The sequence below is a fragment of the Athene noctua genome, chromosome 24, assembly GCF_965140245.1.
Source record: "Athene noctua chromosome 24, bAthNoc1.hap1.1, whole genome shotgun sequence".
Lineage (NCBI taxonomy): Eukaryota > Metazoa > Chordata > Aves > Strigiformes > Strigidae > Athene > Athene noctua.
Window position 1 is genome coordinate 928,975 of NC_134060.1, and position 18,077 is coordinate 947,051.

Consider the following 18,077-nt stretch of genomic DNA (forward strand, 5'->3'; position numbering starts at 1 on the left):
AGGAGGTGAGGGGACGCTCCAAGCTGGCACTTGAGTTCTCTGGCAGAGACAGGGCCAACCCCAGCAGGATCCGAGGCGATGCTGTGCACCCCAGCTCGGTGCCGGAGCCGTGCCACCCACCAGCGCGGGGCTCAGCACCCACCTGTGTTTGCTCAGTCGGGTACATTCAACGCCGCGTGTTTTCCCGGGCTCCCCGGGGGCTCCCACGGGCAAACCCCCTGCCCGCCAAAATGAGCAAACCCGGCACACCCTCCCCAAAACCCAAGGGTGGCGAGGCTGGGAGGAGACTGTCCTCACTCCTCAGGAATTAATGAGGAAGAGCCAGAGGAGTGTATTGACTGGGAAAGACGCCAGTCCTTCCCCCCGAGAATGCATCGTGCCACCTGCATCACACCGGGGTCCTTCAGGCTCCCCCACCCATAAAGGAAACACTCATCATCGAGGAGCGCGCACAGAACTGCTGAGGGAAGGAGCCCGAGTCCCAGCTCTCCACTGCAAAGCATAAACCATGTCAGCAGCCTGGCACTGCCACGGAGCGTCCTCCCCGGGCCGGGCACTGGCGGCACGTCCTCCCGCTGTCCCTGGGCAGAGCTGGCGCCGCGCCCCACGCTGTCCCCCCTGCTCTGCTGACACAACCAGCGCCTGCTGCGTGGGGCTCTCACCTCCTAAATCAGAGAGAGTCATGCTGGTGGTGCTGCAAAGTGTGCAGGGGAGAAAAAACAGAATCACAGAATAATCTTGGTTGAACTAAGTCTAGCCATGAAGCTCCTCCTAAGAGCAGGACTAGCTCCCAAGTCAGACCAGGCTGTGCAGGACCTCATCCAGCCAAGTGCTGGCAATCTCCAGGAACGGGGCTTGCCCAGCCCCAGCTGCCCCGTGCTGACGCTGCCCAGAACTGACACGGGGCCCAGCCATTCCCGTGCCTCTTTCAAAGCAGAGGAGCCTGATAACAAGCTCTTGGGCTCTGCTGCTCCACCTTTCCACCTGAGAGGAGGGAGGGAAGTGTTCAGGACATTTTAGCTTCCACACACCTTGGAAGCATCAGCAGGTTCACACCGAAAAAGGTTTATTTATGAACTTGACTGGAGTTGTCCCAAATCCAGGCTCCCTGCAGCCCGGCATTTATCAGTACCACAAGGATAAACGTGGCACACAAGGATACCGTGATAAATGCAAGCAGTTTTCTACTGAGTCATCACGTCCTGCAACAGCTGGCGAACACAAAAGGTGTGAACAAAAATTGTAGCAAAGACTGCAAGAGAGTTAAAATCTCCAGCTCTGTCTGCAGTCTGAACAGTGACGGAGATGATTATTAATTAATCATGCTCTTTAGGGAGAAAGAACCAGTATAAGGACTAATTAAAAGAACATACAGTGGAGGGCAAAAGATTATTTATGATACCAAGTAACAGCCCTGCTCCTTTTTCTCTCTTCCACAGGCCCAGTGGGAAGGATTAACAGGACGAATTGTTTTTAATAAAACTAGTGGTTTACGGACAGATTTCGATTTGGATATCATCAGCCTCAAAGAAGATGGTCTTGAAAAGGTAGGCAGGGTTTGTCTTATCTGCATACGGCTTAGTCTAACTCTGATACTCGGGCCACAGAGATAATGGTTGGTGGTTGTATTGTTTCCTGGTTTTCTGGTTTTTATATAAAAGGATATTTATTTTGTGGGATTTCTCAGATCCTTTTCCATGGCTCAGCCATGACTCACTAGCCCCGAAGCGACGACGAGGGATTACAGTTACTAGCTGCAGAAGTGCTTGTGGCACTTTCCTGGGATGCTAGAAGCAGAAGAAACTTTCTGAGCAGCCATTAACCTCTCCTTGCCCAGGCCAGCAGTGGAAGGAATAAAGCCTGTCTCATGCCCCTCTTCCTGGGCTGGCTTACCAAATGCTTTTTTCTCTGAGGAGGCAACAGCTCTTGAAAGCATCATCTCGGTGCGATTTCCCCCCATGAAAATTACCTCAGGCTTGGAAATGGCACCAGCTTATTACAGCCTACATTTTGGAGGGGGATGCAGTCTGTATTTTCATTTATTTCTGCCCGGTGTTATCTAAGGGATGGTAAAAGAAGCAAAGTGCAGTTTAGCCTGCCTGGCTGGAGGGGTCTCGCCTGCTGCCCGGCCACCCAGAAGCGACGCGGCTCAAAATCTGCAGCCTCAGATCCTCCTACTGAGTGGAAACCTCCTCTGGGCGCAGAAATGCGATGCTGATGGGCAAAGCTGACTCTCAGGTGTTTGTGGGGATTTAATTTCCTTTTATTCAATTACTTTTTTTTTAAAAAAAAAAAAAAAAGACAACATACAAATCATTACAGCTCCTAGACCGCGGTTCCAAGGTGAGCAGAGCCCTTTAGGGCACAGGGAGCAGCGAGTGGCAGCTCTGCGCAGGGGATGCAGCGAGCGGTGCCCAGGGGCTGGGCTCCAGCCGGCCCCGAACCCGGCCCGCGAGGCCACCGAGGGCTCCGGAGCCTGAGCCCTCTGGGAGGAATTCCGAGTCCCCGTTCTGCTAAAGGTGTCTCGCAGATTTACAGGAGAAAGTTGGCGCCCGGGCGGCAAATCCCTTTCTAGAGCAGAGTCTGCTTCTCGACACGCACCAGGTGCCTCCTGGCAGCGAGGGCCGAGTCCCGTCACCTCTGGGCACGGAGACAGGTTCTGCAGCCGCGGGAGAGGCCGCCCGGGCAGGGACAGGGAGTTTTCAATTAACCGGGCAGCGAGCGGCCCAACATGCACAGATGCCCTTTCCAGTTAAGGCTGGGGAATTAATCACCCCGTGCAGGTAGGCAGCCCCCGAGGCAGCACTCGGACCAAGCCCTCCCCGTTTGGAGGGAACAGATCCTTCGGGGCGAAGCTCCCTGGGACCAAACAGCTCGACTTCCCCACCCCCGTTTTTTACAGTTTGTTTTTCCTTCGCTTTGAAAGAAATCGTTGCCACGCTTTCGCACCACAGCAGTAGTTCTTCGCTTCATGTAAAAAATCCCAAGGTCACCACAGCACACTCCTAGTGGGTATCTTTTGGTGTCAAATACAGAATAAAGAAAACATTTCAAATAAACCCAATGACCTTCACTCTCAGCTGTGATCAGCCGAGGCAGGAGAGGAGCAGGGGAAGACGCCACCTTCTCACAAGAACCGAGCATGAGATGATTTTTGTAGCTTGACAACTTCTTTTTTACAAACTATCTGTTTATAGAGTCTAAACCAAAAAAGACCAACACATCTTTCTGAAGTACAGCGGCACCGACGGCCTGACAGAGAGCTGCGTTGGTAGAATAATAGAAAAACGTGGATTTGGATACCGTGTGAATCTAAATGTTTAAGTACAGCCACAATATCTATCTGTCAAACTAATACTCCTCAGGTGTACTGGGGAATAGCTGGCACCAGCTGTATTTATTGCTATTGTGCGTCACATAAAGCCCAGAAGAAGCCGCCGAACCTCGATACACGCTCTGTACAGCCATTCGACTCTTGTCTCCAAGAATTCAGAGATTTCATGGGTCCCGCTATTATTTTTTTGAAAGCTTCTTGACAGCTCGAGAGGGGTTTTGAAGTATCGATGTCAAATCTCTGTTGAAGCTAGGTCGCTGTCAATGGTTAATCTGAAATAACAAAACACCAAACTACAAACAAATCCCCTACAGATTGTGCATTATGTATAATAGCTTCTGTTTGCTGAGCTTTAGGATTGAACTCCTGATCCTTATACCTCCTGGATGTTCCAGGGATTACAGGAGTATTAACTAAACCTAATTACATGTAGTTTGACTATCTGACTTGCACAGTTCTCTTAATGCACTTTTTTTCCTTTTTCTTTCCTCTTTTAATATTTTAAACTGATTAATTCTGTCTTAAGTGCCATGTATTTAATTTTCTTAAAGAAAACTTAGCAAGGCATAGTTAACTGAGTCTGCAGTGCTGCTAGCAGGGGCCTCTTAAACTTGCTTCTCTTTTCCCATGCACAACAATAATCTTTTGATACTGCAGCTGTTGTGATCGAAGGGAGATATGGGGGGGTTGCTTAGGTTTCACCTGAAATATTTAGAGACTTTCACAAAATTCTTGGCAACTCTTCTAGAATTTATGACTTTTTTTTTTTTTTTTTTTTTTTTTGCCAGGCAGTGTTGCTCATTACAAAGTCTCTTTTTGGGGATGCAGTAAAACCAAGTTCTCCCCTTGGACTGCGGAAGAGGATGAAGAGCAATAAATAAAATATTGGCAGTTCCTGGCTCCCCAGTGGGTTTGAGCTGTCTGCCTTTGGTTTCTCACTGAGTCCCACCTCACACTTTGACCCTACAGATGGATCGTTCTGTTCCCATTTCCATGTGGGGTCTGTTTTTTCTCACTGTCATATATGGCCACCCAGCTCTGTTTACTGGCAGCAACCCTTTATTCCTCCAGCTTTCCGGACATTTTACCTCACCGTCACAGTCTTGCAGCCAGTTCTGCCTTCAAAGTTCGTTCCAAAGCCTCCCCTGCACCGCGGAGATCAGGTTAACGGGCTCAGAGTGGCCCCGATGACTTCTCTTAAATAGGGACGTGTTTTGCTGTTTCTGGATCAATAGATTTCTTTGAAGTCTAATAATTTATTAAAATTGACAGCTTGAGAAAACCAGAGCACCTCAAACCCAAAGAGGGACACAGCTGCCTGTGCCCGTGCCTGAGGAAGTCTGCTCCATTCCCTCCCGCGGGTTTGCTGCCAGGACTGAGCTGTCCCCTCGCGGTGGCCTCCCCTGACTGGGTGACCAGGGCCCCGCCAAGGGGACCTGTTAGAAACACCCCAGAGCGCAGGAACAGTCCCTGCAGGGATTTGCAGAGCTCGTCATTTTTAATTCTCCCCACCAAAGTGAATTGGTGGGAAAATAAAAAGGAAAGAAAACAGTCTAGTATTTGTGGGGTTTTAATTCTGTTCTGCTTTATCCTTGCCCAGAGTTAACTCTCGAGCACGGTTTGGCCGTTCGCTCTACACGGCCCCTTTGCAAACCGCTCACTCAGCCCCTACATTCCAGTCATCGTGGCACCTTCCTTCAGGCACCTGCCTCAGAGGGCAGCGTAGGGGCTGGTTATGACACGTCTGCAGCTGGAGCGACCTGCAGCTGAAGTTAATGCCGATCTTCTGCTTAGGTGATGCAAGATGATTATTTCAGCCTTGTTTCTGTTTACTGCAGATGAGAGAAGGAGGCTCCATCTCCCAGGCCAGTAGGACGCTGAGAGCAAGTGAGGAATGTAAGCTGGGTGTTGACACGGTGTTTGCTTGCTTCGTTTCAGGTTGGAGAGTGGAGCCCTTCTGATGGCTTGAACATCACAGAAATTTCCAAAGGACGAGGGCCTAACGTCACAGACTCGCTGAGCAACAGATCGCTAATTGTCACCACTGTCCTGGTAGGACACACCCGTCTTTTTCCTCCACCCACAGATCTCAGGGATATCCGATACCTCTGAGAACTCCCAGCAGATCCCAGCACAGATCTGCAAGTCCCTCTGGAAAGCCGAGCAAGGGCACAGGGAGCCCCTGCGAGCAGGCTGGCTCAGCAGGGCATGGCCATGCCCCAGCACCGAGCTGACCCGAGCGGGCTGGCAGCCAGCGAGGCTGCCACGGGCCAGCTGGAGCTGCGCGGGCTCCCTGTGCCCAGGACGCTGCTGCTCGTCCCCGCCGAGCTCCTCCATGGCAGCTCTGCCTGGCCAGGTGCCCTGTCCCTGCTCGCTCCCTGCCTGCTGGAGGGTGCGGGAGGTTTGTGGGCGCTGAGCTCCAGGACACCCCAAGTCGCCCGTTTACCACCAGCGCCGGGGCAGGCGGTGGCCCAGGGGCAGGCGGTGGCCCAGGGCAGGCGCTGTCAGATGGGCGGCGTCGCAGACAGCAGCGTCTGACGGAGAAAATACTGACAACAACCAGGCACCCCGGCTTAGCTGTGACAATCGTGTTTCTTTCCCCCTCTTGAGTACATATTTGATAAACTAGCTAAGAGTAATGCCGTTATCCAGCACACCACGGTTGCTTAACAGGTCTCCTCCGCTTCCAACTGTCACGCTGCATTTTGCTCTTGCATTTGCTATTGGATTTGACGGCAGGCATCAGATCAGAATGAATTTTTATTTACTATCTAATGAATTATGACTAGTGGCGTTGGTTTCTGTATGGCTGTATTACACAGTGCAGGCTCAGGGCATGTCACTAAGAAGCAACAAAAAATATCGACCCTTGGACAGCCTCCCCACAACTGGGCCTGAATCACGGGTTTGCCTATGGAAATTTTCCGGCCCTTTTGTCTTTGATATTTTCAGGGAACATAAAGGTAGAGATGGTAAAGAGCCAGCTGGGGATGCATTCCCCAGTCCAGAGCAGTGTGACCCTCCTGACGTCCCTCCCTTCCCGAAATGATGTGACCTGACAGAGCCACGGTTTGTACCGTGGCAGGAACGGGACCAAGAAAGCGCCCAGAGAACAGAGATAGGAAACTCCCGGTCTGGGGCAGAAGCAGGGCTGGAACCAAAGGTGTTGTATCCCTCAGCAAGGGGTCAGCAGGATGGGAGCAGGCAGAATGTGAGCCAAACACAGACGCTGCTGCTTCCTTGCAAATTAGCCACTCGCCTAACGAACCTCCCGTTCACCACACAGTAGCTGTTCCAGTGAAACTCTTCCACTGAGGTCCCTCTCCCCGAGTCAGGGACAGGCTTAGCTCATGGACTATGCTGAGGAACACGCCGCTTCCACATCTCACCACTGGAAAAGTTCCTTCCCTTCCCAGTCCAAAAGTTCTCTGCCATGTCAGTCCCGCCATGGGTCGTGCTTAGAGGGGAGCCTGCACAGGTCCCCGTGGCAGCAGCGGTTCCCCACTGGCTACAGTCACTGAAATGAATCCTCGCATCAGGAGTTACTGCAGGAGCAGAGAAGTGACAGAGCACAAGGCACTTAAACCATTCAACATGCATCAGAGGGAAGGGCTGCTCCTGCTGAGACCCTTGCAGCAGCGAGTGTGCACCCAGGCACCGTACACACACAGCTCGGTTGGTTTCTTTTCCTTTGGCATTTAAGGATTCTCGGTGTGTTCAGAAAGCGGAAATTTAGGTAGTATTTTTCTAACTGGCCAAATGGAGAGATCTGTCATGTCAGGTTTAGTTCGTTTTAGCAAGGCAACCTAAAGTGCTGCTTTTAGGGCAACATGAATAACACATCACATCAGGTCACTCCCAGGTGGAGGCTCAGTCTCAGCTCCAGGGGAACTGTTCAACCTGCACTGCGGGTGGATAAAACTCCCCAGAAGTTGCGTAATGACTCCTCTTCCCCCGCTCTCTTTAATTAGAGCTGCGTGCGGCACACTGGGGAAAACTCCCGGGCTGGGACAGCTGGGAGCGCTGGGGGGGTGAGATGGTTCCACAGGCGGCAACAGAGCTGCCCCCACTGAGAGCCCGGGAAGCTGAAGGGCAGCAGTTCAGGCCTGGAACACCGGTGGGGGCAGACGGAGAGGCCTGAGGGAAACCAGAAAAGATGCATCTTGTCAGGAGTGAGATGCATGGCCAGAGCTGTGGAAACGTCTGTGTCTAGGGTGCGATAATCACCGTACCTCAAAGACCACAGCGTAATGCAAAATGATGGAGCCAGGAGGAGACCTGTCAGCCATCTGCCTTTGACAGGCTTCTTTCAGGCAGCATTTTCATCTCGTACTCCACAAGCATGTACAAATTACACAATGTACGAGGGTGGGATCAGTTCCTGTTAATTGTGTCGTTCATTGGGCCTGCACACGTGCCACAGGGTATCTACCTCGAAACCAAAGCTATCCTGCAATTCCCTTGCCCGCAGGAGAAAATGTGTTTAGATCCAAGTTCTGCAATAATTGCATTTTCATATACTGGATTCTAAAAAAGAAAATACAACCCAAAATTTCATGTGCATTTGTAACACCTCTTTATACTTTTGCACTGGTGTAAATGATTGTAGAAAAGCCATAGGAGGAACCTTTAAAAGGAAAAGCATGAAAGGTTATTTTTTCCCCTTTTGATCATATTGCAGTGACTTGTTGGAAGAGAAATATTACCCCAGCAGCCAGCGCCACTCTCCCCAAGCAATATGGGAACTGTGAAGTTATGAAATTGAGGGCACCTTCACTGAGAAATCGATTAGCAAACCGAGAGAGCTTGTGAATTGGATGTCTGGCCATTTTCAGTAATAAATTGTGAAATAGTCCGTGAATAAGTGGTTCACAGAGTTCAGAATTACCCCCTAGGAAATGTTTGAGACCTGCAGATACATTACTGAAGCGAGTGGCGTCCTAATGTTCAGTGCTTCGGCTGTTAAATATGTATGTAATCCCTACAGCGCTTCCCCAAATTAATAGTGCTTTATGGCTGCTCTGGAGCCGGTGTATTTATATCAAGATCCATAGATTCAGCTGATCCACAAACAGAGCACTAATTCCAGAGAAGAAAGCCGAGGAGGAGGCCAGGGAGAGGAGGATTTAACCAAGCTGCTCACGCCAAGCTAAACTCTATAGGCGTAATGGTATCAGTTTTGCTTTACAATTCTGCAAATTGAGTTTCACGTGCTCTCTCGTCCCCTCCCTACCCTGCTTTGGGGCCGAGCAGGCACCTCCTGCCCACTTGCCCCCGGGCTGGCAGAGGTCTCCCAGGGCAGAGGCTGGCCCAGCCCTGCGCTGGGTCCCGGGGCCCCTGCCGGGTGCACTCCCTGGGGCAGGGTCCCTGCGCTCCCCCAGACCGGGCATCTCAGTCCTGCCCTGACTGGGACTCCAGACCTTCCCCGCCACGACCCCAAGCCCCCCCAGCCCTGTGCAATACCACAGGGATCCCAGTAACATGGCTCGCTCGCCCGAGCAAAAGGTGAGCCCTCCCCTCGCGGGCCACCCTGCGGGCGAGGACCGTAGCCTTGCAGGTACCTTCGGTTCAAGCCACGCATCAGCTGCTGTTGATACTTCACCCTCCCCGGCCTTCTAGCTCTTCCCTGCTGCCCACCATCTTTTGCCATTTCCATCTGTCCTCTACATGTTTTCTCCCTCGGGCTCCCCAGCGTCCCTCGTCCTCGGTGACTGCCCAAGCCTGATAGTCACCAAAGGGCTGTGCAGTTTGCTGTGTCTTGGCTAACTTCATTTGCCAGTCTCCACTAAAGAGGCAGGGATCTGGAGGGCAAAGCCTGCTGCACAGCAATTTATTCATTATTTTTCACTTGTGCTGGCGCTTGGCACTGCTGCGACTAAAGACACCCCCCCAACCTTCCCACGGCAGACGGCAGAAACTCTCCCTGGGCAGCTGTGGGGCCCCAGATCCCATCAGCGAGTGCTGGCAAAGAGGAGAGTGAGCTGAAGTGGGGAGTGAGCTGGAGTGGGAGCGTTTTGGGCTGGGCACCAGCCACGCACGGCTCCCTCGCCCTGTATCTGCAGCGAACAACAGGTACTGCAGTGCGGGCCGGCTGCGCTGCTGCCGTGCAGGACCGGGGTTGAATCTGTCCCCCCCTCTTTTATTGTTTCTCTACACTCTCCATTTTCAGAGCATGAAATGGTTATTTTTCTCCCTGAAATCCTACCAAATGGAAAACAGTTGGCTGCTCAGAAGAGACAAAATTAAATTTTGTGGGGTAAACAAGGTTGCTAATTAGCTGATGTACTGTGCAAAGTTAATTTATTCCCAACATGTCACGGTGCCAACCCTGCCTGGAGAGCCTGCGCCTCGCAGCTCAGGCTGACCCGCAGGGGTGGCTGGGCCTCGGGTGGGAGCTGGGACCAAGCTGACCCTTAATGGGGACTTTTTGCCCTCCATGTGCAGGAAGAGCCCTTTGTCATGTTCCGTAAGTCCGACACGGCCCTGTTCGGGAACGACCGCTTTGAGGGTTACTGCATCGACCTCCTGAAGGAGCTGGCCATCATTCTGGGCTTCACCTACGAGATCCGGCTGGTGGAGGACGGGAAATACGGGGCGCAGGACGAGAAGGGGCAGTGGAACGGCATGATCAAGGAGCTCATCGACCACGTGAGTGAGGCCCGGCTGTCCCCGGGGCTTCCCGCCTGGGGTGGGACGGGTGCCCACCGCTCGCAGCGAGCTCCTCGCCCCACCCGGGCTCTGCCTCGCACCGTTTGTCTCTTTGTCTGCCTCTTCCAAATATTCATTTGGAGCTTCTGAAAACGGACATTCTCACGGTACAGAAACGGGCTCCGTGGCTTCAGGCGCATACTCTCCCCGCGGGGCTGCTGCCCGCCGTCGGGATGCGGGCTGGGCACGCAGGGAGGAGGGACGAGGCTCCTGCGGGGCCGGCCGCATGCCAGCTCCCCGGCCACAGGCAGCGTGTCCTCTCTCATCCCCCGAGGACGCTGCTGCTCTGCCCTTGGCAAACATGGGCCAGGGCACAACACGGAGGTGGCTCAGGGCCCCTGACGTGTCCCAGACACAGCCCAGCTGAATCCAGATGATGCATCCAGACTGCAAGAGCAGGTGTGCAGGGGACCGTTTAATACCCTTTTTTAAAAAAAAAACAAAAACCGCAGCCTATTTTCTAAAATCTCCTGGGACACAGAGCTCCCCCTGCCACAGAGCAGCTGTGCTTTTCCTTCCACGGCCATTCTCAAAGCCCATTAAACACCAGTGAAACTGTCGTGGCAGCTTTACTCTCGCAGCCACCAAAACGTCACCTAGTCTGAAACCTCGACGCAGCCAGAGGTTGCTCAGTTTCCTAATTAGATATTTTGCCTCCAGCACATCCTGTGATCCCAGAAGCCCAGTTAGGGAGGTGAGGAAAGCTGATGTTTTTATGAAAACCAGAAAAGGTCTTGGGAAGAAGAGATCAGGGCAGAATTGATCTGTGATCTCTGCAGCACGGGCAGCAGCATAAGCAGTCCTAGAGCTGCAACACAGCTCTGCTCCTCACTGTCCTGCTCGAGTGGTGCAGCCCTTGGACCGCCTCTCAGGTTCCTGGCTACATTCTGAAAACATCGCCTAAGCAGAAAAGAGACAAAAATAATCCCACGTACGTAGCAGCTGTGATGCTCTTACAGTTCATGTGAGAAGAATGTATTTGCTGGGTGAGTCACTTCAGTAAATGGGCTGCGCTGTGAGCAGATAACAGCGCATTGTCTGGCGGGGAGACGCGGAGCCGGGGCTGGGGGATCTAGGTTGTGCTTCCGGATTTGGCTTGTCTGCCCTAAATGACATTGGACAAGATGCTTCTGTGCAATACTTCCTCCATCTGTAAAACGCAGATGATAACGTTACGTCCCTTACAGAGACAAAGCGATGCTTAATCAGTGTGCGAGGAGCGCTGCAGTCCTTAGATGGCTCAGCCCCGAGAGGCGGGAGGGGTGGCAAGGGCACGCAAGGACAGCCCTGGGGGGGCAGGACGCTGCGTCTCACAGGGGAACACGCCACAGGCTGGGAAACCCACCTTTGTACTTTCGCTTCCAGAAAGATCCATACACTTCAAAACAGAGATTTCATAGTCTCTTCCTCACCAGCCTTGCTACGTTAGACACGCAACAGCGTCCCCGCGGAAGAGATCCGCGCTCTGCCGCTCCGGGAGGCGCCTGGCGCAGGCAGGATCAGGCCCTCGATCGCCAAAGCGGGACATCAGCTATCGGGAATAGAAGCCAGACCGTCACTTAGTGCGAGCCATGTCACTTCCAGCGTCCTGCAAGATGTGGCAGGGCTCTCGGGAGGCTTTTCAGCCATTCCCAAAGCTGCGGTCAGCTCCAGGAGACAGACCGGGGAGCGGCTGTGGGGAACGACCTCAGCAAGTTACAGGAAAATCCTGGTCAACCTGCATTAAAGTGTTTCTTGGGTAACTATTGAAAAAGCAAACATGCAGCAACAGGAAGGACCAAATCCCCTCTTCTTGCAAGTTTTACTGTAGCATCGAGTTTGAACTCTAACAGGTGTGGCTGGGTGCGTGCCTTGGAGTGATTTATAACCATTGCCCAAACCCCACATGAAGCCATTATTTTCTTTATCTGCATGTCATTGCTTTTTATAGCAGTGTTTATGTAAAGCATTAAAAAGTGAAACTGCAACCAGATGGGGCCCTTCCTCAGCAGCAAAGCGTCTTCAAATCGTGTGGGGAAAGGAACAACTGATTGGCACTTTGCAATGGGAAAGTTCAAACTTACTTTGCACCTAGTAGGAAAAGTGTTGGAGGCAGCATTCAAACAAAGTTGTAGTGAAGAAAACAGGGCAGCCTGCACTGTGAGTTTGGTATCCGGGCTGGTTTTCCTCCATATTTGGTGTCTCCTTCTCATAAAAGAATTGGGATCATTCAAGTGGGAGCATAAGGCAGGAAGGGTTCTGTGAGGCCCAGACACCCAGGCCAGGATGAACTCCGCGCAGAGTCTGTGCAGTGCTGAACACGCGCTTAACCCTGCGAGCAGAGCCCCCGCAGTGCTGCCACACCCCAGCTCTGGTGGGCTGAGCTGAGGCACAGGCTTGGCCGCACGTCCTGGGCGCAGGAGAGGGGCTCCAGAGGTGAGAGAAGAGGCTGAAGCGGTGACAGTTGTCACTCGGAAGGTCTGAGAGCCGGGGGGTGGCAGATTCTGCACACCGGGAATAGCCCGATCCGAGGCTGAAATTCGGTGAAAAGGAGATGGGCAAGGCAAGGGGCCGCCCTGCGCTGGGCCGGGCAATGCTTGGGCTGGGCAGAGAGGAGCCGGGCGCAGCGGCAGGCAGGTGCACGCCGCGTTTTGGGGGTGATGGTGTAAATCACAGCGCCTGTGACGGAGGATGGGCTGGCTACCCAGCGAGCTCTCACGGCTTGTTTTGGAGTCTCGCATCACCCGCCTTCCCCTGTCCTGTCTCATCCAGACAGGCCTGGCCGCAGGCAGAAATGCCTTAGGCTGTGATCCTTTGTACAATTACTTTGTCTCTAGTTTGGCCTTAAGCATAAACAGGAAAAGCAACAGCAATGAGAGCAGCTCACAGCATGACCCTGCCTTCCAGTTCCCCAGCAGCAGATCTGGAGCAGCCAGCCCCGTGTGGTTAGATGCAGAGCCCTGCCCCGCCGCCTTTCATCGCCTGCTCGTCCTTCCTCACAAAAACATCCCCGTGTTGAGGGAGTTCAGTCCCTTCCCTGGAGAACTAGACTCTTTCCTCCCCGCAGTTTGTTGTTTATTGTCGCGCTCCCTGGCCACTGGTGCTGAGGAGCCTCCATCAGATGGGCTGGGAAAGCTGAACACGCTCCCAGCGCCGGCGTCGGGGGCGCCCAGGTGACACAGAGAAGCGCCTGTGCCCTGCACCCATGATAAACGGGGAACCTGGCAACTGTCAGATCTCCTTTCATCAGTAGTTAACTGTTATTGATGTCTATTCACAGAAATTATTACTGATACAAGCAAAACTACACTGTGCAGTGTGGCCCATCCATTCTGATTTATAAATTCTACTTGCCTGGCAAAATAATGCCTGCAAATCTTCCCTATTGTTTGTGGGCAGCATCCCATAAAACCAGCAGAATGAGTTGTTCTGGACATTTTGCACAAACTTGTTCACAAATAAAACTTGTCTTCTGCTGAGACAGTGCCTATCAAATTTCCATTCAATCTGAAACTTCATGAGGGAATAAAAAAGGTACGAGAAATAATAGGGTTTCTAATGGAAATCCCTGCCAATGGTAACTATAGAGAAGATGTAATATCTACCCTTAGGGACGATTTATGACAGTTGATTTAACACCTTCACAATAAATGGGCGTTTATTGACAGTAAATTCTGCAGAAATACATATTGCATCACGCTGCCACATCCGCATTAATGTTCCTGCACTGGTGGATGTTTATGTCAGGTGTCATGAACTGGGGCTTCATTTGGAAGCCACTGGGCCAGGAACAGGGAAAAACTGATTTTTGTGGCCGAAGCATCCTCCATCTCTTGTTCAAACGCTGCAGGAACTCGGCATTAGGGAGGAGATGGGAAGAAGCCCAAACTGCTGGCTGCACCTCCTCCTTCTGTGCTCAGCGTCGTTGGTTGGTGGATCCACATTTACTGGTCAGGGGTGGGAGCACACCCGAGCGTACGCCGGGAGCCCCAGCCTCTGCCAGCTCCTGCAGGTCTCTCACCTGCCAGCAGCTCGAAGGACAGGGCTCGTCTCTGAAAAAAACAGCCGTTCTCCCTGGGATCCTGCAGCCTTCGACATCCCTTAGACACAATTAATGGCAGTTCCCTCTCTCAAGAAAAGATTACAAGAGGCCCAACAGGACTTCACAGTCCTGATTTCTCCTCTTCGGCTTACAGCTAGGTTCTCCATGCTGATATCTGTTCTTAATTCACCACCGATATTAAATAAATTCAATGGCAAAAAATACGTCTAAATTAGGACTGAAATTGTAAGAGCAGCCATTAAGAGCTGGAGTCAGACAATTAACGCTGACCCCTGAGCACGGGGCAGGCGGAGGCGCGTCCGGGATGCTGCTGGGCACAACCTCCCTCTCCTCAAGCATCACTTCTCACGCCAAGTGGTTTCCTATCCCTGGCCAGCAAGAGGGGAGGGCTGTGGGCCCAGGGCTCTCGGCAGAGCCTGCTAAAGCAGCAGCCCCTTGGCCTCCGAGCTACCAGCCACGGGCTGCGAGAGAGCCCGGCTGCCTCGGCTGTGCCTCAGCATCCCCCTGCGCTCCGCGACGCCTCTGCCCGAGGACGCCCGGGGTGGCTCCGCAGCAGGGAGAGATGGAGAAGGATGCGGGAGCAGAGCCGCGGGGCACAGGTTGCAGGAGCCCGGCACAGCCACCGAGCAAAGCAGGGAGGAGGCAGAGGTGGGACCTGAAGCAGGGAGGTGGGAGCAGAAGAGCAGAAAAGCGCTGCAGCCCCAGCGCTGGCGGGGGCAAAAGAGACCGAGGGATGAAAGTGTCGCTGCTGCCAGCCAGACACCTGAATAACAATTAAATAAGTAAAATATGCACTATTTACCTGTCTCTCAGGCAACACACACATAATTAGTTTATGTAAATACCTAACTCAGATTGGCAAAATAAGCACAGAGGCAGCTTATTTTCTTGAATCAATATTTATCCGGGCGCTTATGCTGTGTGTGGGCTCTGCTGTGACTGGCCGTCACACGCAGCTTTTCTCCGGCCGAGGTCGGACGCTGCAGGTTTCCACAGTGACCGTGGCTGTGCAAGAGCTGTTCTGACCCATGGGTCACATTCCCGTGATAACTGAGAACTTGAAGATAAGACTTAGCATTTTGTGATAAAAGCCAATTATCTCTGCAGAGAATACGATCCTCCATCCACTGAACGCCCAGCAAACTCGCATCATTCCACCCAAGTGAAAATGCTGTAACACTGGGTGACTAAGGAAATCCAAACCCTTCGAGGTGTGTCAGAGAAGTGTCTGCATTTGCTGTGCAGCCGTCTTGGCAAAATTCATCTTTTTGGCCTCAATTCAGCAGAACACTTAAGAACATACATAAGACTTGGAAGGTGTGCAAGCTCCAGTAAAACAGAAGCATGTGCTTAAGTGGTTTTGCTGGACAAGGGCCTTTAAGCTACTGGCACTTGCTATAATTCCTCATTTTTAATAAAACCCATCTTACTGTGCAACAGCGTAGAAGTTGGGGCTGAGTGAAGGAAGCAGTCAGGGCCTGATAATTGACTTCCCAGTTTTTAATGTCAGAGCACGACAAATGAAAGCTTCATCCTTGGTGGTTTTGATTTAGATCCTCTCAGTCAGCAAACCCTTAATTAGAGGCCACCTTCAGTAAAATCTGCATTGATAAAAAGGAGATGGAAGTGCAGCCCTGTACTGCCTTTAATAGCTCAGGACACCACACCAGACTGGGCTCCCTAAAACACGCTCCATTCTGCCTCTGTGTGACATTTACTGCCAAGGACACGGGGCTGTGATCAAATCACAGGAGCTGCTAAAATGGCACAGTAAAATTTTATTTCTGCACTAAAAGCCTTTTGATCCTTGGGCATCCATGCAGATTTCTCTCTCTTCATTTTCTGTGGTAAAGCATAAAGTCCTAGCTGTTATTTAGCTTGCTATATCATTTTGACAAATTTGGCTTCGGATCTTTCAGACAGGCAGTTGCTAGTGAGCACTGACCACAGAACTGCTCATTTGTTTCCTCCTTCAGAAAAATCCACAGCCAAATCCTTCAATATCTCCTTCGGTTTTCCCTCTGAAGTCAGGACACCCACACAGAAGTGATGGAGGAGCTGGAATGCTGCATTCCTTTTGCCATTTCTGCCTTGTGACTTTGGAGACCGATGAGCCAAAATCCTCCCGTGTGCTGTAACGTGGGGAGAGCAGCCGAGCTGCAAACCCACCGGGCATCCTCTGCCAGGACGCTGCCAAGGCTGCAGCCTCTGCTCCGCCGTGCAGAACTTCACCAGCCCCTGCTCCGCCGTGCAGAACTTCACCAGCTCGAGCCGGGCAGCCAGCACGGCCTGTCCCCTGCTAACCACCAACTGTCCTTCTGCTTCCATCAGTCCCACAGCGGCAACAAAAGGGCTCACTGGGAAAATACTGCTCCCGTTCGCTCTAGGTTCTGGCAAATACCAGTGCTTCAAATGGACACCTTCTGTACCAAGCTGATTTAAACATGTATTTCCATTTGGAAAGTGAGAAGGGAAGGGAACCAACCAGGGCTCAGCTGAAGAACCGTGTTAGAAAAAAACCCTCATTTGTACCCTTGTTACAGAATTCCTGAAACTCTCTGTTCAGGATCTCTAAAGCTCCTTCTTTGGAGGGGAGACCCCTTTCACACACACCTATGTAATGGATAAAAGCTCATGTAGAAACTCTCATAGAAAAGAGCCCAGATTCCTTTATTTAGAAATATCCCACTTACTTTCCTCGCAGATTTGCAAGGTCAAATGAGATCATTAGTCTGACCTTCCTCCACAACTCAGGCCAGAGACCTTCACCAATTTCTACAGCGAACCTATAGTTTCTGTTGGAGTAAAGCATGTTCTAGCGAGGCAGCTAATATTGATTTAAAGTTTGCAAGTCATGACAAATCCACTGTATCTCTAGGTAATTATCACTCCTGGTTAGTTTAGAATTTTAATTTTCAGAACCAGATGTTAAATAAATCCTGCACGGGTATGTTAGGCACCTGGCACGGGGGGAGGTACTGCTCAACTTCAGAAACCTAATTTATGTGCCTGCGTTTCCTCTGAAGTCAGTGATACCAAAAGAGTGATTTGCAAACCCCAGGCAAGGCAGCTGACATTGAAGTAGCCTTGGACGTATTTATTTAAGGTTTTTTTAAGAACCTAAATGAATGTTTAGTGAGAGGAATGAATGCAGCTCGTAACCAACAGGAAGAGGTTGAATGTGGTCGCTCACTGAATCTAGCATAGAAATTATTTGATGACAGAAATAACAGAAAGAATCGCAATTCTTACAAGAAGACAGGATGAAAACTATGCTCAGCTGAAGCTCCTCGTGCAGCTCAGAGGGTTCCAGCACCACGAGCTGTGAAGTCCACCATTAATTAGCGGAAGCATGAGCAGTGCCCAGGCGGGCGCTCCCACCCCACCCCATGCCTCGGCTTCCTCTGAGCGAGCCTCTCGCATCCTCAAGTCGACTGAGGGGAAAGAAACTGAACCTTTTGCCTCACGCTGCTACAACATTGCTTCCTGCAACTTCACTCTGGAGTGGCCTCCCTCAGCGACTTTCTCCTCTTCCAGCAACATCGAAACGAAGGCCAACAAAACCAAACCATCTGCAGACGGTGGGATTTGCACACAGCAAACTCCCTGTTGTAGAGTTCTGTGGCAAGAAGCCAGCACAGCCAGGATTTGCAGACGTTTTATACCGTTGTAAAATATCCTTCTTCTGACCATTTTAGAGGAGCCTACCAGAATGAGCTCACTGCACTTGGGCAAAAGCTGGGGAGACTGTAACATCCCTCGGCTGCCTGTGCTGCATTTCACTAGCTAACATCAGCCAAAGATCCAAGCAGTGACAGTCACAGATCAGCAAACGACAGCCCACTTGTTTAGATCTGGCACAACTCTCTTTAGGATGGTAACACCGGGCGGCCCCCAGAGCCTTGCCCCGTGTGTTCTGCAGCCCCTGGATCTGTGCTGGGTGTTGTTTAGGTGATGAGAAGAGTCTGTACTGCCTGGAGCAGGCCGGGTCAG

General features: G+C 51.8%; 1 protein-coding gene across 2 annotated transcripts in view; it reads left to right on the forward strand.

Annotated features, from left to right (window-relative positions):
• The window catches only part of GRIK3 (glutamate ionotropic receptor kainate type subunit 3), a 118,356-nt gene that overhangs the window by 78,418 nt on the left and 21,861 nt on the right, over positions 1 to 18,077 (forward strand). Inside the window, exons 8-11 of one of the 2 annotated variants that reach the window (XM_074926401.1) lie at positions 1,440 to 1,547; positions 5,273 to 5,386; positions 9,779 to 9,982; positions 11,408 to 12,387. In XM_074926401.1, coding sequence (XP_074782502.1) covers positions 1,440 to 1,547; positions 5,273 to 5,386; positions 9,779 to 9,982; positions 11,408 to 11,605 — 624 coding nt within the window. In that variant the 3' untranslated portion in view covers positions 11,606 to 12,387. Of the gene's footprint in view, positions 1 to 1,439; positions 1,548 to 5,272; positions 5,387 to 9,778; positions 9,983 to 11,407; positions 12,388 to 18,077 lie in introns of those variants that run through there. The other variant, XM_074926400.1, reaches the window with a different exon arrangement.